The sequence below is a fragment of the Trachurus trachurus genome, assembly GCF_905171665.1.
Source record: "Trachurus trachurus genome assembly, chromosome: 3".
Taxonomy (NCBI): Eukaryota; Metazoa; Chordata; class Actinopteri; order Carangiformes; family Carangidae; genus Trachurus; species Trachurus trachurus.
In genome coordinates, this window is record NC_139893.1 from 31,307,458 (window position 1) to 31,330,345 (window position 22,888).

The window sequence follows — 22,888 nt, forward strand, 5'->3', positions numbered from 1 at the left end:
ATGTTCCAGGATTTCTCTGACCAGAGAGACATGGCCAAACAGCCGGCCAGCGCCAGCGCGCCTACCGGCTACATCCCGGCGCAGCAGCCCGACGCAGCTGCGGGACTTACAGCAAACAAACCGGACAACTCTGCTCCGTGCCCGCCGTCTGCCCCGCACCATCACCCGGCACCTCAGCCGCCGGGTGCTCCCTGCAACGAGAGCAAAACTTTTTGTCCCACGGAAATTAAAGAACCGGACTCCAGTAAAGCGTATGGGACGTTTAAAAACAACCCACCCGCGGTCCCCGGATCCGTTGCTGCCAACTCGGCCTTCAGGAAGGATTCCGCAGGTTCGGCCCGCGGGGGGTCCGCCCAGTACGGCGACCCGCTGCGGGCCACCGCGGAGCAGAACAACACCGCAGGCAACTGGACGGCTATGAGCCAGACCACCATCATACTGGGAACAGATGGGAACACGTCTGTTCAGCCAGGCACCGTGGCGGGGGTAAGTCAGCTAAATGAACCGTTTCCTTAACGGAGAGCGTTTGGTCTGGAAGCGGTGTGCGGTGTGGATGTTTCCCTGTGTCGCTGGTAAAAAACAGATGCCTGGATTAACCTGCTGTCTCCGAGCAGGGAAAAGGTTGCTCCCCCCCGGGGGGAGCTCCCAGCGCCACGCGGAGCTTCGGTAGACCAGCGCCGTTGATGTGTGCGGGAGCTGCTGCTGAGCTGAGCTGTGATGTGATTTCCCGGCAGCGTGTGTTGCTGCACAGATGTGTTTAAAAATGTTCATGTTGTAGCCTATACGTCCGAGCTCAGTCAGTGGATGTATGTGGCTTCACACTGGGATTATGGCCTCAGGAGGAGCAGACATGAAGAGGCCAGAACAGAGAGAATTGTTCTTTAACTATCTGAGCGCATGTGGCCTTTATTCAATTATCCTCCTCATGGTTCGGGCAGAATTCAAGTCCCCATGAGGCCACGTGTCGCTGCTTCATTTAAACTCAGACTGAATTTATTCGTTAAAAATGTGTAGAACCAAAATAAGTAAAAGCTGATCCCTGCATTTAATGAGCAATGGGTTATTTTGGTTGGACTCTGAGCTATTTGGCGTCCCTGCTGTGCGCAGCCTCCAGTCCTGCTCCCTCTGCACCAATCTGGCCAAAACTTTAAAACCGCTGATCTCAGCTAAATATCCGGGGAAGCCTGTTATTTATGAATCAGTGTGATGGCAGCTCAAATCAGATGGAAACAAAATAAAACCACGTATTCTCTTAAAGTGTCTTAAAAGTAAATTTCTGGCTGATTTGTAAGCATGATTTTTGTTCTTTTGGGTTTTCTTTTTTTTTCTTTTTTTAGCTTACACGATTTAAAGATGAGGTTAATTACCTCCTCTCGCGGTGTTTGCGGTGTTCGCTGTTGCTGCTCCCAGCAGAGACACTTGGTATGGCCCAGAAGCCCAGGTGTGATCCTGCTGATAGACACCACTGTAGGGACTGCGGATCGCTTCCACTCCCCGCGGGGGCATCCCCCAACCCACACATACACACATTCCCATGCATGTTGTTTAGTACTGTTATTATTATATGTCAACCTCCATGCTGTCTCGTGTAGAAAATAACATCCTCCTGTGGTGCAGCTGTAATTATTTAGTATTGTCTCCATTTTCTCAGTGGGTCTTTCACAAGGTTTTTTTTTTTGTCCTAGCTTGTAAGATTGTTGGCTGTCATGTCAGGCAGTTAAATTACTGCTGATAGCAGGCCTGTAAATTCACTTATAGGTCAGTTTCTTGGTGCAGAGCTCCTGTGATATGAACAAAATGAACATGTGAGAAAATCCAAATTTGACCAGTGAAAAAAAGACACTATATACGTCTTTACACTGTTCTAAAAGCAGCATTTTCTGAGCTGTGGGCCTGTCGCTGCCTGCTTCATATTCTATTTGGCCTGTGTGTGTTTTTTGTTTCTCCTAATGATTGAATATTGTGAGTACAGGCTGGTGGATTTTATTTTGGAGATTGAACGAGTGTTTCTTCCTCTCAGGCTGAAGATGATGACGATGAGTCGGGAGATGAGAATAAGGCCAGGGGAAACTGGACCAATAAAATGGATTTTATTCTGTCCATGGTTGGCTATGCGGTGGGACTGGGAAACGTGTGGAGGTTCCCTTATCTCGCCTTCCAAAATGGTGGAGGTAAGAGTTCAGGGCCAGATTTAACTCCTGACAGAGACAAACGAAAAATCAGCTTTTTTTTATTATTATTATTATTAAACAAGGCTTTGAATTATTTCTGACTGTTTATTTATTTTTTGAATTTCCCTTTATAGGCTTTGAACCAGTTGTCCAAAATAAAATAATTTATAAGTAAAAATAGTTGATTTGAAACAAAAAAGACAGAAAAAATAAGAGCTGATAATGATGAAGATTATTATTATATGCTCAGATGGGTTAAATTCTGTTTTCTATTCATTAGTCGGTGTGATGATGTGATGTTGTGGACTATGTTGGTTTGCTGCTGTTAGTCTCAGGCTGTCCTGGCTCTGTAAGCTGCCTTCTCCATCCTGCTGTTTAATTCCCTTGCAGGAGCTTTTTTGATCCCCTACCTGACCATGCTGGGCATTGCTGGGATCCCTATCTTTTTGCTGGAGGTTTCCCTGGGCCAGTTTGCCAGCCAGGGCCCCGTGTCAGTGTGGAAATGCATCCCAGCTCTCCAAGGTAAACTGCCACAGCTAATCCACTGAAGGACAATTCACAAATAAAACTCATGTCTTCTCATCAAGACTTCTCCACTTTTTCTTAAGAGTAATTTATATATTTCGTCTCATTTATTTATTTTAGGTTGCGGGATTGCCATGTTGATAATATCTGTCTTGATAGCCATATACTATAACATTATAATGTGCTGGACACTGTACTACCTGTTCGCTTCGTTGAAGGGCTCACTGCCATGGGCTAACTGTAGGAATGAGTGGAACACGGTGGAATGTAAGGACAAAGACATGCTGCTGTTAGGTAAGACACACACCTTCACACACACATACACACACTCACACAGTTACACACTAAAAGCAGCCCTCTCTCTTCACAATGCGCAATGCGTCATGCCTCCCTCAGCCGAGGTGTCCTGCACTATAATGAATCCTGACCTGTGATCTCTGCGGTGTTTTCACCCTCAAACTCTCTTTCCATCCAGAGCAACTCATTAATCTGTTAACGACAGAGGCCGGTGACACGAACAAGGCCTCAACTTGCAGACACTTTGATATTTTCTTTATTTATCTCCACATTCACTCTTATTTTGTGTTATAAAGACAGATTGTAGCTTCTTTTTTAAAAAATCATTTAAATCTGCATTGTGCAGCTAGATCAGTCTGTAATTCTCTGATCTTAATAAAACTGGAGATAAAATCACAACATCTAATGTGAGAAAATGCGCTCGAGGCGCGTTGACGTCGATCTGCGTCGAATAAACAATCGAAATCGCGCTCGTTTTGTGTAAAATTTAGCCTTTGGCGATTCTGTGAATTCAGCACAAAAAACTGCTTGCTTGACAAATTTACTGTACAGACGGAGCTGCTGCAGTGCTGCAGTGAGCCCGAGACTGACCCCTGCTGGCTGCCACAGCCACCACTCAGCACTGTAGTCTCTCTGCCTTTCTCTCTCTCTCTCTCTCTCTCTCTCTCTCTCTCTCTCTCTCTCTCTCTCTCTCTCTCTCTCTCTCTCTCTCTCAATCTTATGAATGAGGAAAATCACAAAATCAGCAATAAGAAAGATGTGCAATATAAGAATCTTAACATTTCAAATGATTAATTAAATACCAGGTATTAGACGAATTATGCAAACTCTATTATCTTTATATAATTTGCATGTTTAGTGGATTGGAAACAATTATGCACAAGCCCTGCAAAATGCATTTTATTCGCCCTATAATCTCTGTTTACCTCTGTGGTCATGTTTGGGGGGCAGTGTCCTGCATGAATCAAATGTCAGTTTTGCAGAGACATGTCTTTCTCTGTCATAGTGGCTGCTTTGATTCTTGTGTTGAACCATACACAGGATGTTATATCCGTGTTGGTGTGTAAAGTATTTTGTCTTGGATGTAGAGCAGAGGGTTCCTTTCCCACATTTTCACACTCTAACAAATGTGAGTAAAAAAAAAACTCTGTTGTCTGCACATTTGATTTTAAGTTAGTTGTATGCTGGCAAAAGCACAGTAGTTTTTCTTATCGAAGCATCCGAAATGAGGCAGAGAATAATTTTTGTCATGCGTATCTGGCTTTATATCTGGAAGCACAAAGTCTACTCCAGCTCCCACTGAGGCTCCACGCTGCTGCAGCAGCCTCCTGTCACTCCTCCTTTCTATAAATCAGATCCATCTGTTCACTCCCGCTTTGCTTTCAGTGTGAAAACCTGAGTGGACAGTAAAGTCTGTCCCACAGCTGCACTCTGCCAGTCTCTCCCCCGCTGATGTGTGTTGGTTTCTGATTGGAACAGACTCGTGCATCCTGCGGGACAGAAACATCACCTCCGTCAAGAACTCCACTTTCTGTTTGTCCGCAAATGCTGTGGGGAACCTGAGCAAACTGTTAAACATGACTGTGGACGGCAACAAGACCTACGTCAGCCCCAGTGAGGAGTATTTCAAGTGAGTCAGTCCTCTGGGTGAAGACAAAACACCAGTTTAAAGTAGAATTTCCAACTTACAGAAACAAAAATTTCACCTGTACGGTTTAGGTTACAGGTGTAAATTTCTTTTTTCTTTTACCTGCTGAAGTTGATGGATATTTCTATTAGAATATTTTCAGTACTACAGAATAGAAATATGGTTTAAATGTTGTTACTTGGCCCAAAGCCGCAGCCAGAAGGCCTCAAAGCAGGCCTCTAAAAAGCAGTTGATGCTTCCACTCTGATTTTACCAAATCTCATTTTAGGCATTTATTAAACATTTATCAGGCTATTTCACTCATATATTGCACTATTTTTTATGAACCTAAACTTTGGTAAACCAAGTTCAATTCATCCACTTCAGAAAAGGTTTATTTTCACAAGATATGGAGAATTTCAAAAACCTGACTTCAATTTTTCAGCATCTGGGCCAAATTATCTTTACAAAGACTTTCAAAAGAGGCCTCATTATAAAAATAGCCTTTATAAACATTTGGGCAATATTCTATTTAAAAATTAAAATTAAGGAATAATGTAAAAATCGGGACAGTCCCCTCAGACCTCTGATCATTTCTCATAGATGTCTGACATTCTAGGTCAACAACAGCTTCATCTGGCAAAAGGTTCAGTAGGACCAGGCTTGGTTATGATGAGAGTATGTCTTTTCTTCTTCCACTAAGGCTTCCTCAGACCCATGTATCTAGACTTTAGATCTGCAGGAGGTATCTTTGAATTTAACACAGAAAAACACCAAAACAAGTGTAAAGGTAATTGCCGCTGAACAGAACAAACGTTTCAAAATGCAAAATATACCACAAATGAGAGTCAGTGTCAAGCAGAATAAGTTCTGCACCAATATCAAGAAAAATAAGACATTTAATGCAGTTTATTTGTGTTGGAAAACACTGAAATAATCTTCTTGGTGGATCACTTCATCACATCTTCTAGAAATTAACAAGTGAAATTCCTGCTGAAATTAACTTGCAGCATGCAGCATGCAGATTCATGTAGTCATTATTTTCAGTATGTATTGTTTAGTGGTCGTTGCACTGAGCTTTGCTGTTTGAATCCCCCTTGCAGATACAATGTGTTGCACATCTCTAAAGGGATTGAATTTCCAGGAGACATCCGCTGGGCTCTGGCAGGCTGCCTCTTCCTGGCCTGGGTCATCGTCTACGCCTCTTTAGCCAAAGGAATCAAGTCATCAGGGAAGGTAACGCATCACTTACAAATCCTCTCATCTCTGCTGTTTGCACCTCTGCACCAGCTGCAGAGCAGAAACCGGAGGTGTGTTCACTTTTTCCTTCAGTGATGAAAGTGCCACCTAGTGGTAAGATGGGAGATGTACAAGATCTGCAGGTTCAGTGAAGGAAGAGCTGATGTTTAATTATTAAATCTAGCAGCCCTCACAAACAAGTTCTTGAAGAACAGCTGATAATTTACTTCTAATAGTTAGTTTTAATTTAGTTAGTCGATTTTTATTCCTATGTCCTGCCTGTGGCCCCAGCATCAGCAAAAAAATGACATATTAAGCTACAAATAATGCATTACTAATATTCTTACAAGTAGAACATTACAAAATAATAATAACTAACTGATAACTGCTTCATTCAAGATTCAGATCCAAGATTAAAAAAAACAAAACAAAACCACACCCAGAAACTCAAATTAGTTTTATTTGTACCTCATCTGGAAAAGCTTTGCTGAATATCAACATTTTATTTGTACCTTTAAAATGAAGTAAACGTAAGTGAGGAGGAAACTCATTTAATGTTACTTGTAAATTAATGTTCATAGGATTTTCTTTTTGAATAGCAGCACCATAGTGTCTAAGCAGTGTTGGGGTTTTTTTATTCACTGCCAGACACACATGCTGCCTGAAGAGGAGCCGTTTTTTATTTTCTTGTTGGAAGGAAAAATTACAGAAAAAAGGTGGAGAAGATCAGTGCTATAGCTTCACTAAAACAGAGCCTGAATTTCACTCTATGTGGTGGCCATGTTTGAGCCAAAGTTTTGGGGATTTTCCTCTTAATTGGAGGAAAGTCAGCTTGGAGAGGCAGACACTTTTCATCCTGAATCAATACATCCAGGGCCCAGTTGTTCAAAGGTAATCCAATCGGATTTTGGATAATGGATTGGATCAAATCTTGAAAATGGGTTGTTCAAAACCATAAACGGATTCTGAGATCGGATTAGATCACGTAATCCAATCTTGGTTTTGATCTGGATAAAACCCTCAGTTTGTGTTGTTCAAAACTTTTCAGTAGGATCGGGATAACTTTGATCCAAAAAATCAGGATTATTCTGATCCCAGCAGTTGGGTGGATTCAGGGGGGATTACAGGAACAAAATGTGATTTAAGTTAAATTCAAACTGGTCAAATAAACAATATTCATAAAGTAGTATTATATACAGTTCTTGGTTTATATTTTGCACCTAATTTTAAACCACAACAGTGATTAGTAAATAATGTTAACTTTTGAATATTCTACAACTGAAAAACTTTTCCCCAACTACTTTTCCTCAAACTAAATTTAATGAAATTTGAAGTTTGAATTTTGAAATTTGAAGTTTGAATTTTAAAATTTGAAGTTTGAAGTTTGAATTTTGAATTTGAAACACATGGGGAAATATTCACAATTTCACTAATGAACTGTATATTTGCTTTTTTAAATTTATTTTAACAGCCCAACCAGATGGAGTCTGGCTGTTTAAAAGACATTGAAGAAACAAAAAAGAGCACAGAAAACAATACACTCCGTTTTCAAATAAACACACTTTGAGAGACATCATGCTGCTGTTCTACCTGTTGTTAACAGACCAATCAGCCTTCAGTGTGATGCACAGTCCCATCTAGAGCACTCATTATCCGGATTTGGTAATCTTGAAAATTTGGATTTGGATCAGACTGATCCAATCCAATTTTGCGTTGAACAACTGGGATAAAAGTAAAACAGATTACGTGATCCTGGATAGCAAAAAAGGGGATTTCAAAATCCGGATAATTTTTATCCAGATTACACCTTTTGAACAACTGGGCCCAGGAGTTAGAGACAATTCAGTTGCTATTCTTGTCTTGTGTGGCCCCCTGCTGGTCATTGACATGACATGCAGGGAGTTACGATGCTTCAGGTTGTGTCTCGTGGTTTGTTCATGTAAATTTAGCCATTTTTGGTTCAAAACAAATGTTATTTCCAAGAGCTGACATTCAGAAAATAATCTCTCCAAAACATACAGCCTCAGGAAATTCACTGCAATATACAGTACTCACAAAAATGTAGAGATATTCGGCTTTTTGAATGTACATGTTTCAGTACTTATAACATAACAATCCCAAGTGTTTGACTCATGAATCGACCACAAATGTTGTGGTTCAGTGACAGTTTGTATTGAAACAGTCCTCTTCATCATGCTGTTCACATTCTGACATCATGAGACCAAGATGACACCTTACACTCCACCATACCTGGACATGTGGAGGTTTTATACGGGACGTTGTCAGGGGGAAGTGTCCACTGAGCTCAGAGTGTCACAGAGTGTCATCAGCAGGTTTAACAGAGACTGGAAGAGACACAGAAAGGCAGAGAAGTGGACGTCCTTTGGCCACATGACAACTAATTGAGACATTGACATTTTTTGTTGTGGTACCCTCCACTGTTGTTAGCTTTTGTTTCAATGCATTGTTTGAGATGAAGAAATTACCATTCCATATTTTTACTTAGATATAATTTATATAGTATAACTGTAGCATGAACTTTTTACAATTTCCATAAATTTCACCCTAAAGTCGAATATCCCTAACTTTTTGTGAGTAGTGTATATTGTGTTAAAAACATGGAATCAAACAACTTATAAAAAAAATCAGTTTCACTCTCTGGTTTACAGTGTTTTGCTGTATTTAACAATCATTTCTGTCTTGTCCTGTCTCTTCAGGTGGTTTATTTCACAGCCACGTTCCCCTACGTGGTGCTTGTCATCCTCCTGATCAGAGGAGTGACCCTCCCTGGGGCCTTCGACGGCATCCTCTACTTCATCACGCCAAAATGGGAGAAACTCAATGATGCAAAGGTGCCCGATGTTTTCTCACTTCATACCGTAAACAGCAAGAAGAAGTTTTTTTCCCTCTTCCTGCTCTTTACCTGCAGCTCACTCCCCTCTCGCTCTATCAGGTGTGGAAAGACGCAGCCACTCAGATCTTCTTCTCTCTGTCGGCCGCCTGGGGAGGCCTCATCACTCTCTCTTCTTATAATAAGTTCCACAATAACTGCTACAGGTAAACACACAAAAGGTAAACTATGCTTCTGGCAGACAAATTCAAACTGTCACCACAGGCACATGATACATGTGTAGTTTTGTATGTGGATGATAAATGGACGTCTCTGCAGGAGCAGCTCAGCCTCTCTTTATTTCTCTCATTGACACTGGAGCCACTGTGGCCCAGCAGCTGTATGGTCAGATATAAAGCGAGACGAGACCTGCTGGACTGGTCAACACCTCTGTTTGGAAACAATAGAAAACTGTTACTGCTTTCAGATTTCTATGTTCAGCTGTTAAATACTGTATCTGACTCAGATTCTCAACAAATGAATGAAATAATATAGAAAAACACAAGTGTGGTTGGATCAAAAACTTTAGTGTTTTTAGAGTATGAGTTTATGCTCGTGCCTGGAGTGTTGGTTGGTGTCATGATGTAACTTCTGAAACCTTGTTGTCAGATCAGATCAGAGCACACACAGCTGAGATATTTCATTGCAAAACACTGGAGCACTGAAAAACATCTACATCTCTTCGACAGTGGATATTTTTTTATCTTAAGAATTCACAGTCACATAAAACATTAATTCAAGCCTTGTTGTTGTGTTGTAGAAAATGTGTAGATGTAAGTACAAAATCTACACTGTCCTCTGTGGCTTTCTATTTACAGTATATTGCAGTCATGTACAGAGATATAGGTACAAAAACACCTCCAGAAAAGCCCCATCTCCTTACAAAAAAACACATGAATTTCACCTGTGATTCACATGTGATTTTTCACATGTGAAAAATTTGCACATGGGAATCATGTCATTTTGGCATAATTTTATGTGAATCACATGTGAATTCCCATGTGAACCCATTTTCCACATGTGGTAACATGTTTTACACATGTGCTCACAACATGTTTCCCATGTGCAAATGTTTTCACATGTGAAAAATCACATGTGAATCACATAAGTTCATGTGGTCACACACATACTCCTCGTGTAGCAGACAGGTGTGAACATAAAACAAAACAAATTGTATGGGATACTTGTTATCTGTTATCTTAATTTTCAGTGGGTGAATAAACACTTTACAGCACAGAGAAGGGCACCCCTTGTGGAAAACCTTCTGTAAATGTCTTTTTAGAGCAGTTTTCATTCTCAACACCAGAGGGCAGTGTTGTATCTCTTATCTGTGTGCACACACGAGAGCAGATGTACCGTATTAAATAAAAGAGCATAAAGATTGTTTAATGACAATTTCATGTTTGAAACACAACAACACTCACTCATTCATACTCTCTCTCTCTCTCTCTCTCTCTCTCTCTCTCTCTCTCTCTCTATTTCTTCTGTTTCCTCTTTTCTCCTGCAGGGACACTATTATTGTGTCGTGTACAAACAGTGCCACCAGTATATTTGCTGGGTTTGTCATCTTCTCAGTCATTGGTTTCATGGCACACGAGCTGAAGGTGCCGATAGAGAAGGTGGCCGATGAAGGTAAGACACAGAGCCAGCAGGCCGGAGCAGCAGGCCGCCACTGCTCACTGACACACACCTCAACGACTTTAATCTTCTTAACCTGAGCTGGAGTCAGTGTATGTGGATTTTCATTTACATATGAGTCTCTCTCTGTGTGTGTTTTAGGTCCCGGCATAGCATTCGTGGTGTATCCAGAGGCTCTCACCAGACTTCCCCTGTCTCCATTCTGGGCAATCATCTTCTTCCTCATGCTCTTGACTCTTGGCCTTGATACTATGGTAAATGCAACTCCTTTGATGTGTGTGTGTGGGTGTCTCTGTGTGTATGACTGTGTGTTGTTGTATTTCTACTTTCATGTGTGACATTCAGGAATTTAGCTTGTACAAAAACTTCAAAATTGTGGGAAATGCAGGTTAATCAGGTTGAAGTGAAAAAAAATCTAAAATATGCCCTGCCTAACTAACCAGGAAAAAATCCTTTCAACAACTGTGAGGAGCTTTCATTCACATGATGTGTCTTGTTAGCTACCGTGCTAGCCACTAATCCATCTGAGAGGAAACTGAATTTATTCTTTGTGTCTTGGAAACACAGGGCAGCACTGATGCTGCATGCAGTTACAATGTCCACTGACTGTTTGTCCAGCTGCAGCTCCAGTGTTCACATGAATCGATCCTAAATCCACGTTATTTTTCCTTTAACGCATGTCAAACAAATCAATATAATAGAGATGAAAGTCACACCAGTTTCCTCTGAATCTGGACAACAACAAAAAAAACCTCATTACTAGAATTTGTCCACTTGGGGGCAGAAGAGCTCCACAACATCTTGTTACTAAATGGTTACTGTAAATTTCACGACTCCGGGGTTTTAGAGTAGATTATTGGGGAAGTGAAGTCTGTCATCCATCTGTGTGTTTCCCTGTAGTTTAACCTGGGTTCATTTCTTCTCAAAGCAGCTGCAGGTGGTGAGGGCGATGAGAACACTAAGACTGAATTAAATCATGCCCACAGAGTGTTAGAAAAAAACAATTAAAAAGTCAGTATACTAGAATCAGTGACTGTTTTGATTCAGTGTAAATATGATTCAGTAACAGAGCTTTAAAGATTGCCCTTTTCTGTTTCTGTTTCTGTTGGTGAAAATCTTCAAGTTTTACAACATCATCATCAGTCTATTTATCAGAAAACAAGAGTCTCTTGACATTACTTTGCTCCAGAGTAAACACTCAACTTGGCGGCAGCACCCAACCATGTTTAAATGCTGCAAAAGTTGACCCAATTAACATAATAACCCTACACACCACCCGCTGAAGCTGATTTCAGCGAAAGTGTCGCGGCCCTCCAGGGACTTGAGCAGAGTGGGGGGGCTCTGTCTGATTGGAGTGAGTGAAATGAAGTTGTCCTTAAAGATTAGGAACAACAACACTGAAGTAACTCTAAGTTTAAGTACAATTAAAGTGTAGATAAGGTGGTTCCAGCATTTGAGCTCCAGACATGAGTATTTGAAGATATCAACTTGGACTGTTCACATTTTCTAACGTCTTATAGACTCAAGAATCACAAAAGTAATGTATGTAATGTAAAATAATGTATGTAATAATAATGTAATGGGCCACTTTTACATTGATGAAAATAATCAATTTAAAAGCTCCTCTAAATATACAGATTACATTTTGACACACTGATGTGTTAACTCAAAGAGACAAAGCTTGAAAAAATAATGACCTTAAATCACTCATAATGATATTTTATTATGGAAACACAAAGTTCATTGTGGTTACGAAATTTGACATTGTAAAAATCTAAATAGGCTGTAATGGTGACAACTCTCCTATCGACTGTCTTAATAATACCTACAATACAATACAATATAGATAATACTTAAAGCTCCTGAAATTAGACCTGGAGCAAAAAAGTTGAGAAGCCCACAACTCGAAAAAAATGATAGTGAACTTCAGTTTGTCCCCAGCGTGTCATTACACCAGCATCTGCAATTTCTCATTAGTTTGTTCAAATTATGCTTTCACACATAATTATGGAGAAGTCATGCGTTCACATCAATTAAACATGAAATGAAAAAAAAAAAAATCAAGTCCTACTTTTACATCAAGAATAATGTATAAATGTATCTGTGCAATGTGAAAAGTTTTGGCTCGTAACAGGTATTTTGTTTGTTGGTGTGCGGCTTGTATTTAAAAAAAAGAACAAAACAAAACAACTCACACAAGACCATTGTAGACTTTTAGAAATGGCAGACACAGAAAGTTAACAGTTAGTTAATGAATAACAACATTTGGCAGCTGAAGAGTGAGATCTCTACCTCTTAGGAGTTGGCAGAGGCCGAACTGGAGATGATAAGAGAGTGACTGTGAGAGAGAAACTGCTGCGAATGAGTGATAATGTTGCTCTGTCTGCTGGATGTCTGAATACAAAATATTTGCCGTTGTAACCTAATTTTTGAGAATTTTCCCAAGCAGCAAAAACATAAATCAGCTAATGCAGCTTTAAAGTGACACCTATTCAGTAGAAGCCATACATAACACTGTAATTGTGACAGCTGCGTACTTGCCGCAGCTCATTCCTGATGTAAATTCACTGAACAAACACATCAGGCCCTGAGGTGTTCTTAAAGTCCAAAGCATCTCCAGGTACAATCCTCTGTAAACAATTCCATAGAAAACATCAAGTGCTCGGCGGTGATGGTGAGCCGAGCAGAAGGCACAGCGGCGCATTAAGACACAAGTCAACAGTAGGAGTAAATGACGATGTTACTTTGCTTTGGCAGCAGCGGCTCTGAGGAGCGAGCTGGTGGCTTTGTTGCAGGAAGCAGCTCGGTGGTAATAGGCTTGGGATGTTGACGGGAAATTAGTTTTGGGGGCTCAGCAGGAAGGAGAAGTGGCAGATAACTGTGTGCCAGTGGGTTTCTATCATACGCGCACGCACACACTTTACCACCCTCCCTCAATTTGTCTGCTTGTATATTCATCCACTGCTGTCCTCAGGGCTCTTAGACCCTTTTACCATCATGTTACATGTGTTAATCTCCAGACAGACTCCTCCCGTCAGCTCCGTCCACTGTCGTCTAAATTCTTTATACTAATTTGTTTTCAAATCTTCTCCGGCTCCGCGTCAGAACATTGTTCCGTTCCTTGTTTGTTTTGGAAATAAATAAATAAGCCTGTAAAAATGGGTTTATTGGATGAATTGAAGATGAACACTGGATGCTGCTGCGCTGTCAGCAGCCGCTGCTCTGATTCAGATCAGGTGAACCTGCTGACTGGAGGATTTGGAGTGGAAATGCTGCTGAAAACTCTCCTGATAGGACAATTTCCTGTAATTCTGTAGTGGAGACAGCCAATCAGGAGTTTTTTTTTGAAAACCCCTGTCAAAAATATATCTATCATTAATAATTTGATTTAATTTGTGGCATAAAAGCAAAATCAAATATTCATTGTCCCAATTGTTGTGTTGTTACTCACTCTACAGTACCTCCACCCCCCTGCCTTCTCTTCACATTTCTCTGTCCCTTGTTTTCCTCCCAGTTTGCCACCATTGAGACCATTGTAACCTCAGTGTCGGATGAGTTCCCCAAATACTTGAGGAAACACAAGCCACTCTTCACCTTGGTCTGCTGTGCCTGCTTCTTCATCCTGGGATTCCCCATGATCACAGAGGTAACGGCACCGACACAGAAACACACAGAATCTTATGTATTTACGCTCTGACGTCGCACGGCGGATGGGTGGGTGGAGGGGTTGGGGAGGTGGGCGAGGGGAGCACTCGAGCATCCTCCCCATGCTCCACGACTCTTCCTCTGAATAAGCCGACAGATTTCTGCATGTAAAGTGAAGTCGCGGCCTTCAGAGGACAGACTCAGTGAGTGGAACAAGGAAGGCTGAGTCTTATTAAAATCCCCGCAGACAGCTTCAGAGGGCAAAATCCAGCCTGAAGTAGGACTCATCCATGTCATTTCTTATGATCCGGTACAAGTCAGTGTGAACGATGTGACCACAGACAAGTCAGAGGTGGAGGGAAATGAGGGGGGAGGGAAGAAAGGGGTGAGATGAAGAAATTAATTGCTTTTGTCGTATTGTAATATTTTATTTGCGTGTGTGTGTGACACAGAATGGGATGTACATGCTGCAGCTGGTGGACACATTCGCCGCCTCCTATTCTTTGGTGATCATCGCTATCTTCGAGCTGGTGGGGATTTCCTACCTCTATGGTGAGTACAGCTGATCCCGTTTGGTCTCATGACCTTTGGCCAACGAGACATCTGAAGCCCTGTTAGTGGCTCACCAGAGGCTCTAATCTTAGTTACATCCCACAGTATTGTTCTTGCAATTCTTCCTCTTCTGTTCTCGCAGGAGTCCTGAGGGTGACATTAGAGGGAAGGTCATGATGAGGTGGCTAAAATCAAAAAGCGTACCAGGATAAATTATCTGCCACGTCTGGTTGAAACTTTCAGGCTTTTTTCTGATGGGTGTAGTCAGACACTTGTAGTGTCGCTGTCCCTGTGCACAGCTAAACGTCACTGCAACAAATGAGAAGTTAAACCACGAGAGGTCAGAAAACACAAGACGTCTTTAAAGGAATAGTTCAACATTTTGGCAAATTCACCTATTGCCATAATCCCTATAGTCGTAGGGGTAGGTTCATTACTTTTAACTATCGGTGCATGTTGTTTTCAGATCTGTAGGGCAGAGACGCAAGCTGCTCAGCGAACACAATGGAGGTGAATGGTACAGGTCCCTTCTCCCTCAAAACTCATCAAATAACACAATCCAACAACTCCAAAACGCTCTCATGGAGAAGTTGTAACCTGCACATTCACCAGGCTATGAAATAATCATGTATAATGTTTTTGTAACATTACGACACATGAAGCAAATACTTAGAACTACTTGCGCTTTTGAAATCACTCCGCCCAGCAGCCGTGTCTGGAATGTAGTTCTGGCTATGCATTTGCCCTGAAAACAACTCAGTCTCGTAATGTTACATTAGGTGAGGTGGTGAATGTGCAGGTCACAACTTGTCCACGAGAGTGTTTTTGGTTAGTAGTAGTGGCTTTATTGTGATTATATTGAGGGTCAGACAACAATATAACAGAATTGAGATAGCATGTGATACTTGGTGCGATACTCAAATACATATAGAGATCTAAAAACCAAAAAGAGACAAAAAGAGAGAATGTCCAGTCTGCGGGAAGCACAGATATCATCAGCAAACTGTTATATTTAATAATCTGCCCATTCAGTAAATGGAAATGTAGGCCCGATGGTGGTGCGAAAAGATCAGAGAGCTCTTTATGACTATCAGGAATCATGGGTATCATCAATATCAAATGCTGCCGGTCATGAAGTGTTGATCAGAGGAACATTTTGACCAGATCATTTTTTAAAAACTCTGGAACCAAAATCAGTAAGTCCCCAAAGTCAAACTCGACACACTGTAGGTGTTCATACCAGACAAACCAAGCTTTTGTTAACATATCTTTTTGAGGCCCAGGATGGACTTGTCCTCTCCAACCCTTAAAACCGTCTTGTTTCCAGGATCAGAATTCTGCCTAAATTTAACCCTAACATCAAATATCAGTAACTGTAACCTCTATTTCTAGTTTCCGTGACCACCGCTACAGAAATACCTCCTCTGTTGTGTTTTAAAGTGACGTCTTTAATCAAATTAGGAGTACTTGTCTTTATGTGCTCCACATGTTTCTTCCAGTTCGACGTAGAGGAGGCATGAAGGCTGCTGTTGTATGTTTTCATTTTTAGTCCTTCACATCAATCAAGCCACAAAAACACTGAATTGCAACTCAATAGCAACTTTTGAAGGGCCCCTTGATGCTTTCAAACTCCACACCCCAAGTTCCTGTTGCAGACTTACCATTGAAAAACTTGTAGTCTGATGTCACCGGGGTAATTTTATCAGACATGCCAAAGCTCCTTTATAGAGCCACATAAGAGATGGTATATCCGTTTTCACAGGCCCTTCATGGGACTCAGGTGTAAGCTCAGTCCCATGAAGATTTTAATGATGTTTCTATTCTGAAGTGAAAGTAATCCACACAAAACATTGAGTTCTTGTCCTTCGTGTTGTAAAAAAGGTAAAAAGAATTTGAATATATGCTCATTAAAGTTCTCATTAAAGGTTCTCTCAGTTCAAAGCCAATCAGAAGAGAGGAGGCTCTGAGTCTCTCTTCTGATTGGCTGACTGTTGTCTGAATGATAGGATAAAAATAAAACAGATTTTGGGTAAACAATCAAACCAATCAAATAAAATTGTCCAATATTGGATGGTGGGTTTGGATTTAGGGCATGACTGAGGGCAGCGACTGTATAGTTGTGACATCACAGAGTTACAGGAAGTACTTATGGCTCATTTTAAGGTCTAAGAACCGCAATTCTTTCTTAGAATTAATTTTGAGCCTAGGCCTGATTTACAATCTCTCTTCACCTTTATACAATATGAAATCTTTATACCAGTTGCCACAGCTGCAATATAAAAACATGTGAAACACACAACAATTAGATTTTGTCCATGTCTAAAAGCAGATGACTGTTAAAGGGATTGTTCAACATTTATAGTCATAGGGGTAGGTTCATTACCTTTAATTATCGGTGCATGTTGTTTTGAGATCCGCTGGGCAGACATCAGGCAGCTGCTCAGCAAACACAATGGAGGTTTTGGCATGTTCACCTATTGCCATAAACTCTAGATCCTTTTCTCGCCCTTTCCTCTGTTGTGTATAGGCTGTTTTTCCGACTGTGACCACTAGGTGCCTCTGTTGTAATATGTAAGTGTCTCGCACGGACCAAGAGCTCAGGTGTGTGTCAGGAGGCTGTTACCAAGGAGCAGAGCCAGCGGCTCTCCTTCAGTTTTGTCAGAGCATCAGTACAGGTGACATATTGAAATGATTTTGTGACTCTGCCTCTTCATGTCACTCACTGTTATCCGTCAATAAAGGCAGAGGAATGAAGCCATCTGCTCCCTCGCCTTTTCTCAGGGACGACAGAAACTGATACACTCACTCTCTCTCTCTCTTTTTCTCTCTCTCTCTCTCTCTCACACACACACACACACGCTCATATGGATGGATTGAATTTGCTGATCCCTCTTTTGAAGGGACCTTATTAAACCCAGGTCACTCTCTGTGTCTCCTCCTTTCTGACTTTCTTCCATTTCTCTACTTTTATTTGATTTCTCTCCCCTCTTTTTTCTGTTTTTCTTTGCAGGTCTGCAGAGATTTTGCGAGGACATTGAAATGATGATTGGTTTCCAGCCAAACCGATTCTGGAGAATTTGCTGGGCCTTTGTGACTCCAACTATTTTGACGGCATGTTTGTTTTTTGCTCATCTCACGCACGCATGCACACACAACACACACACAGGCATGCATGCATGGACATCTGCAGCTTCCATTTTCACTGTCGCCTCTCAGGTTCATTGATTTGCAATAGGAAGGGAACAGGGGAGAAATTGCTCCTGTTACGCTGAAATAGAAAATTATTTCTTCCTTCCAATTCCTGTCATGTCACCAAGTCTCAAGTTGTATGTGTCTCACAAAAAATGTCACAACTGTTAGTGTGGCGTCAGTTCAGCTGCTGCAAACGCGCACACAGACATTTGTTTTTAGAGAAAACATTTCCTGTGACACGGCCACTTACTGGTCTGGCGCTGTGCAGCAGAAGCTGTAAATTCCGGCTTCCAGTGTTTACCAGCATGTCAGCGTTGGACACTGGACACACGCCAGCGTTAATGTTAGTAATTCTAATGGAAACCACTGTAGCTCCAAAGCAGGGGTGACGATGACAAATGGAGCAGCACTCAGGCCGGCTGGCCATCCTGCTGCTCTCGAGGGAGATCCTATTTCCTTCAGGAGCTCATTGATGCACAACCCGAGGCTAATCTATTTCCGTCTGCCTCCTTTTCTCTGTTTGTTTTCCTTTTCCTTTACTTCTCAGTGGAGTCATTCTCAGCCAAATTCCTGTGAAGATAGGAAACGGATAGGATTTTCCTCAGGTCTGGTCACACATACTAAAACAAGGAGGATTCAATTCTCATCATCCAGCGCCTTGTTTATAAGGGAGGGTGCACCGGCTTTAGCTATGTGTCCTTAAATCAGAGCGCTTAATTGGGATGGGGGGTCCTTGCTCAGTGTGGAAAATCATTACATAGCTCAACAACATCAGGCTGCAGCAACAACAGAGAAAATAAAAAAAGAACATATATAGTTATTTTGTTGATACAGTAGCAATGAAGATTTGAACCTAATAGGTGCCAAAATTACAAACATTTCAGTTATTTATCTATTTAAATTATTTTTTTTTAATAATTTATCATCACTCTAGCTTCCAATGAGTGAAGGTTCACTGATTTTTCTCATTGAACTAGTAAAATTTAGGTTTGTGTCCAGAGCCTGCAGTGTTTACTACAACACCACAAAGTGTCACAGAGTTCAGGGATAAACTTCAAAATCTCAGAACCAGTCTTTCATTAAAAATAAATAAATGAAAAATAAATAAATAAAACACCAAAAAATAAACAAAACTCAAACACTGAGCATCTGTTGACAGCTGATACCTGGATATATTTTTTTAAACACCCATTTTTATCCATAGGAATAAAAAGCAAAAGATTCCAAATGCAGATATATTGTTTTTAGTCATGAAGTTCCAACACAACTTGCAGACTTGTACCCCAATTATGGAAACGTAGATGAAAGTGATTTATGAAAGTCAAATTCATCTGTGCCTCTTTACAAAGATGTTCCACAGATGTTTTTGTTGGATGAAACTCCCAGAATAGGTGAAAATGTTTTCAGTGACTCTCAAAAGGAATAATAATAATTATATTATTCAAAGTATAAGCAAAGAGGAGGTTTCTGGCACAGCTTCACCTGCATCCGGGGTGCATAAAGAAGGGTAAAAAAAAAATCCAGCAACACTCGCAGTAAACAGAAGAATATTATTATTATTATTAGATGAAGGCGTTTGGGCTTGATGACCCTGATGAAGGGCGGAAGCAGCTTACAAGTTTTTCTGTATGCTGCAGGTGCTGCTGGAGTTTTAACCTTTTTTTTTTAAAGCCATTTCCATTGCAAGTAAATATGGCTACTACTTTCAAATCTGCTATAAATGTGCAGGTTGTGCTGTAAACATGCAAGACAACATGCACAGATTAGGTCTTTAGCTCCACAGGCTTGACTCTGTAAACTGCACTGACCCATGTCTTCTTACAGCACGTAACAAATTAAGCAAAAATGTGTTGCTTATATAAAGCATCAGTGTTTTTCTGTAACAATCTAAAACACTACTTAGTTCGTTTTTTTTTAGCTGTAGACCAATGGTTCTCAAAGTATGGTACGGGGACCCCCAGGGGTCCTTGAGAGGGTTAAAAAGGGGTCCCCACCTTTGTTTCAAAATTTGACCAATTTATTTTTGACAAAAATATTACATTTTTTCCCCAGGAATTTCTTGAATTTTTTTGCTAGAATTCAAGCCATTGGCTAGCCTAGAAATCTAGACGCACCCTAGTGGCAGCAAATATATTTGCTCCATAGGTGGGTCTAGAAACGAGCCATAGGAACTTTTTGAGTCTCGAACACCGTTTGTGTTCACCAATCACAGCGCTCTATCTGTTTAGAGAGTCGTTGGGCAGGCTTAACGCGATGACGACATACATTTTAATTGGCTTGTCAGGCTAACGTCATCCTGCTCTTTGCTCTGATTGGTCGTAGCGCTACCCTATTGCGTGCAGAGGCAGTTTGAAAGACAGCCTTCATCCCGCCCCCTGGATTGAGCCAAGGTCTACCGGTCGTTGCCAGACTATACATTTTAATATAGTCTGGTTTGTCAGGCTAGCCATTGGCAGTAATTTGAACGTATATTGACTAAAAAAAGGAACGTTATTCAGTCTCGGAACAAATAGGCTATTTGTGTATTTCTGGTGTTTGCTTAAAAATTTTGTCCAATGGGGGTCTATTGTGGTCTAATTTGTGTCACTTTAGGGGTCCTTGATGTAACCACTGCTGTAGACTAATAAAACCACAAATTTATACTGAACAGCATGTCTTCCTCATGGACACACTGCAGCAGTATGCATCTCATTTACAGTACGTGTCTTCCCGGTCTGTGCAGGGCATCTTGGGACTGAGTCTGTACCAGTGGAAGCCGATGACGTATGAGGACTACACCTACCCCAACTGGTCCATGGTTATGGGCTGGCTCATGGTAATCTGCTCCGTCATTTGGATCCCCATCATGTTCGTCATTAAGATGTACCTCGCCCCCGGCTCCATAATCGAGGTAATAATTGAGACGAAGGCGTGACGAGACAGCATCACGTATGTTTTGTTTTTGTCTCCTCTGCACGCACACACAGATACACAATGCCCCCCACGCACACACACACTGTCAGAGAAATCAATAGTCTCATCATTCGCTCATTAGCAGGGAGAGGCGGGCTGCTGGGTGAGTATTAATTTGGAGATTTCTCTGCAAGTCTGATGGGTCTCTTTTAAATACTGTACTCAGATGAATGGATGATGATGACTGTGACTTTCTGTCCTGATGTCTCTTTCCCCCGGCGGCTCTGACGGCAGCCTCAATCACACTCTGTCCTCCGACTTTACATTTTAATTTCCTTTCTTTCTTGACTGCAATATATGCATAATTATCAGTATGTTCACTTTTACATGTGGGAGATACCGTGTGGGATTTCTACAAAATGACTTCCCAACCCAGGCTTTGTACATTGCATTTAATTAATATTAACATTATATCAGGGTCACGGGAATTATTAAGAGCAACAGGTTTAACAATGACAGGGAAGAAAAGGGAGGCACAAACAGCAGGGCTGTAAGAAATGTAAACACTTCATTAAATATAATGTAGAGTTTTATAAAAGTTAGGTGATTGCATCTATATAGCATTGGTATAGCAAACCTGTACTTTTTCCACATTCATTTTGACTACAATATTGTTAAAAGGAATAGTTCAACATTTTGGCAAATTCACCTATTACCATAATCCCAACAGTCATAGCAGTAGATTAATTACCTTTAATTATCAGTGCATGTTGTTTTGAGATCCGCGGGGTAGACACACCAGCTGTTCAGTGAACACAATGGAGGTGAACGGTACCGGTCCCCTGTCCCTCATCAAACTCATCAAACTCATCAAATACACAATCCAACAACTCCAAAACGCTATTGTGGAGAAGTTGTGACCTGCACATTTGCCACACTATGAAAAAAAATCAGAGTATTTGCTTCATTTGTCGTAATGTTACAAAATTATACATGATTATTTCATAGTGCGGTGAATATGCAGGTGCATGAGTTTGATGAGGGACAGGGGACCTGTACCATTCACCTCCATAGTGTTCGCTGAGCAGCTGGCGTCTCTGCCCTGCAGATCTCAAAACAACATGCAGCGATAATTAAAGGTAATGAACATACACCTATGACTACTGGGATTATGGCAAAGGGCAAATTTGCCATAATGTTGAACTATCACTTGAAGGCTGTGGCCTACAAGAGAAGAGATGCCACAATATCTTCAAATGTTTGCTTTTGTACTAACACGAGGAGTCAACGCCAGACACTGTGGCAGACGGCAACACATTCCACTAAAGACGTAGGGTCTTTAGTGGAATGTGTTGCCGTCTGCCACAGGCCCTACACACACAAGCTTTAGCCTTCAGTGCTCCTCCGACACCACAGAAATGTCGCTTTATCTGCTCTGCCCGTGTAAACCCGCTGTGTCTTGGCTTTTCCTCTCTGCAGCGTATGAAGCTGGTCTGCTCCCCTCAGCCCGACTGGGGTCCTTTCCTGATGAAGCACCGCGGAGAACGCTACAAGAACATGATCGACCCTCTGGGAACCAACTCCCTGGGCCTCAAACTGCCCCCAAAGGACTTCCAGCTGGGCTCCTATCAGTAGCAGCCATCCCTCCAGCACCACACCCACCACTTCTGACCCCAACCCTGGGGGGCCACCAGGAGGGAGGGGTGGGTCCATGTCTCTTCTTCCCCCTCCTCCTGCTCCTCCCTCTCTTTCTCCCACCTGCACTTGATCCTCTTAGCTTCCTGTTTTCCCTCACTGTTCTCTGGCTTTGGAAACAGACTCCATCTCCTCTTCTTTCCCTTCACCACTCCCTCCCTTCTTCTCTGAGGGAGGAGTGGCTGCCCAGGTGGAGTTTACTCCTCCGCTGCTGCTTCGTACTCAATTAATGGGCTATCATTGCCTCCCACACATGACCACTGATTACTCCAGAGCCCTTCCCAGGGATCTTTATTCCAAGAGAAAAATTGTGCCATAAAATGACACAGCTCAGACTGCACTTGCAATATTAGACTCACCATGGCTGCTCCCTATGGAGTCATGTGTGTACGTGTGTGTTGTGCGTGTGTGCGTATGTGTGTGCGTGTGTGTGTGTGTGTGCCATCATACTTTTGTGTAGAGATAATGAATCATCTTGGTGAAAGCAGACACAGGAAAACAAAAAAAGAAAATTGAGCAACAGAG

General features: G+C 41.6%; 1 protein-coding gene across 2 annotated transcripts; it reads left to right on the forward strand.

Annotated features, from left to right (window-relative positions):
- On the forward strand, positions 1-22,303 carry slc6a5 (solute carrier family 6 member 5; the record flags this gene model as incomplete). 2 transcript variants are annotated; one of them, XM_083996170.1, is made up of 15 exons in its annotated part: positions 1-486; positions 2,021-2,171; positions 2,562-2,693; positions 2,817-2,990; positions 4,473-4,623; positions 5,724-5,856; positions 8,577-8,711; positions 8,813-8,916; positions 10,257-10,381; positions 10,529-10,641; positions 13,902-14,033; positions 14,485-14,584; positions 17,595-17,695; positions 20,499-20,666; positions 22,148-22,303. In XM_083996170.1, the coding sequence occupies 15 exons, from the start codon at positions 1-3 to the stop codon at positions 22,301-22,303; spliced, it is 2,361 nt and encodes a 786-aa protein (XP_083852296.1). The 2 variants fall into 2 exon arrangements, with proteins under 2 accessions (XP_083852296.1, XP_083852297.1); XM_083996171.1 differs by having other exon boundaries at positions 1-483.
- Positions 22,304-22,888: the final 585 nt, after the last annotated feature.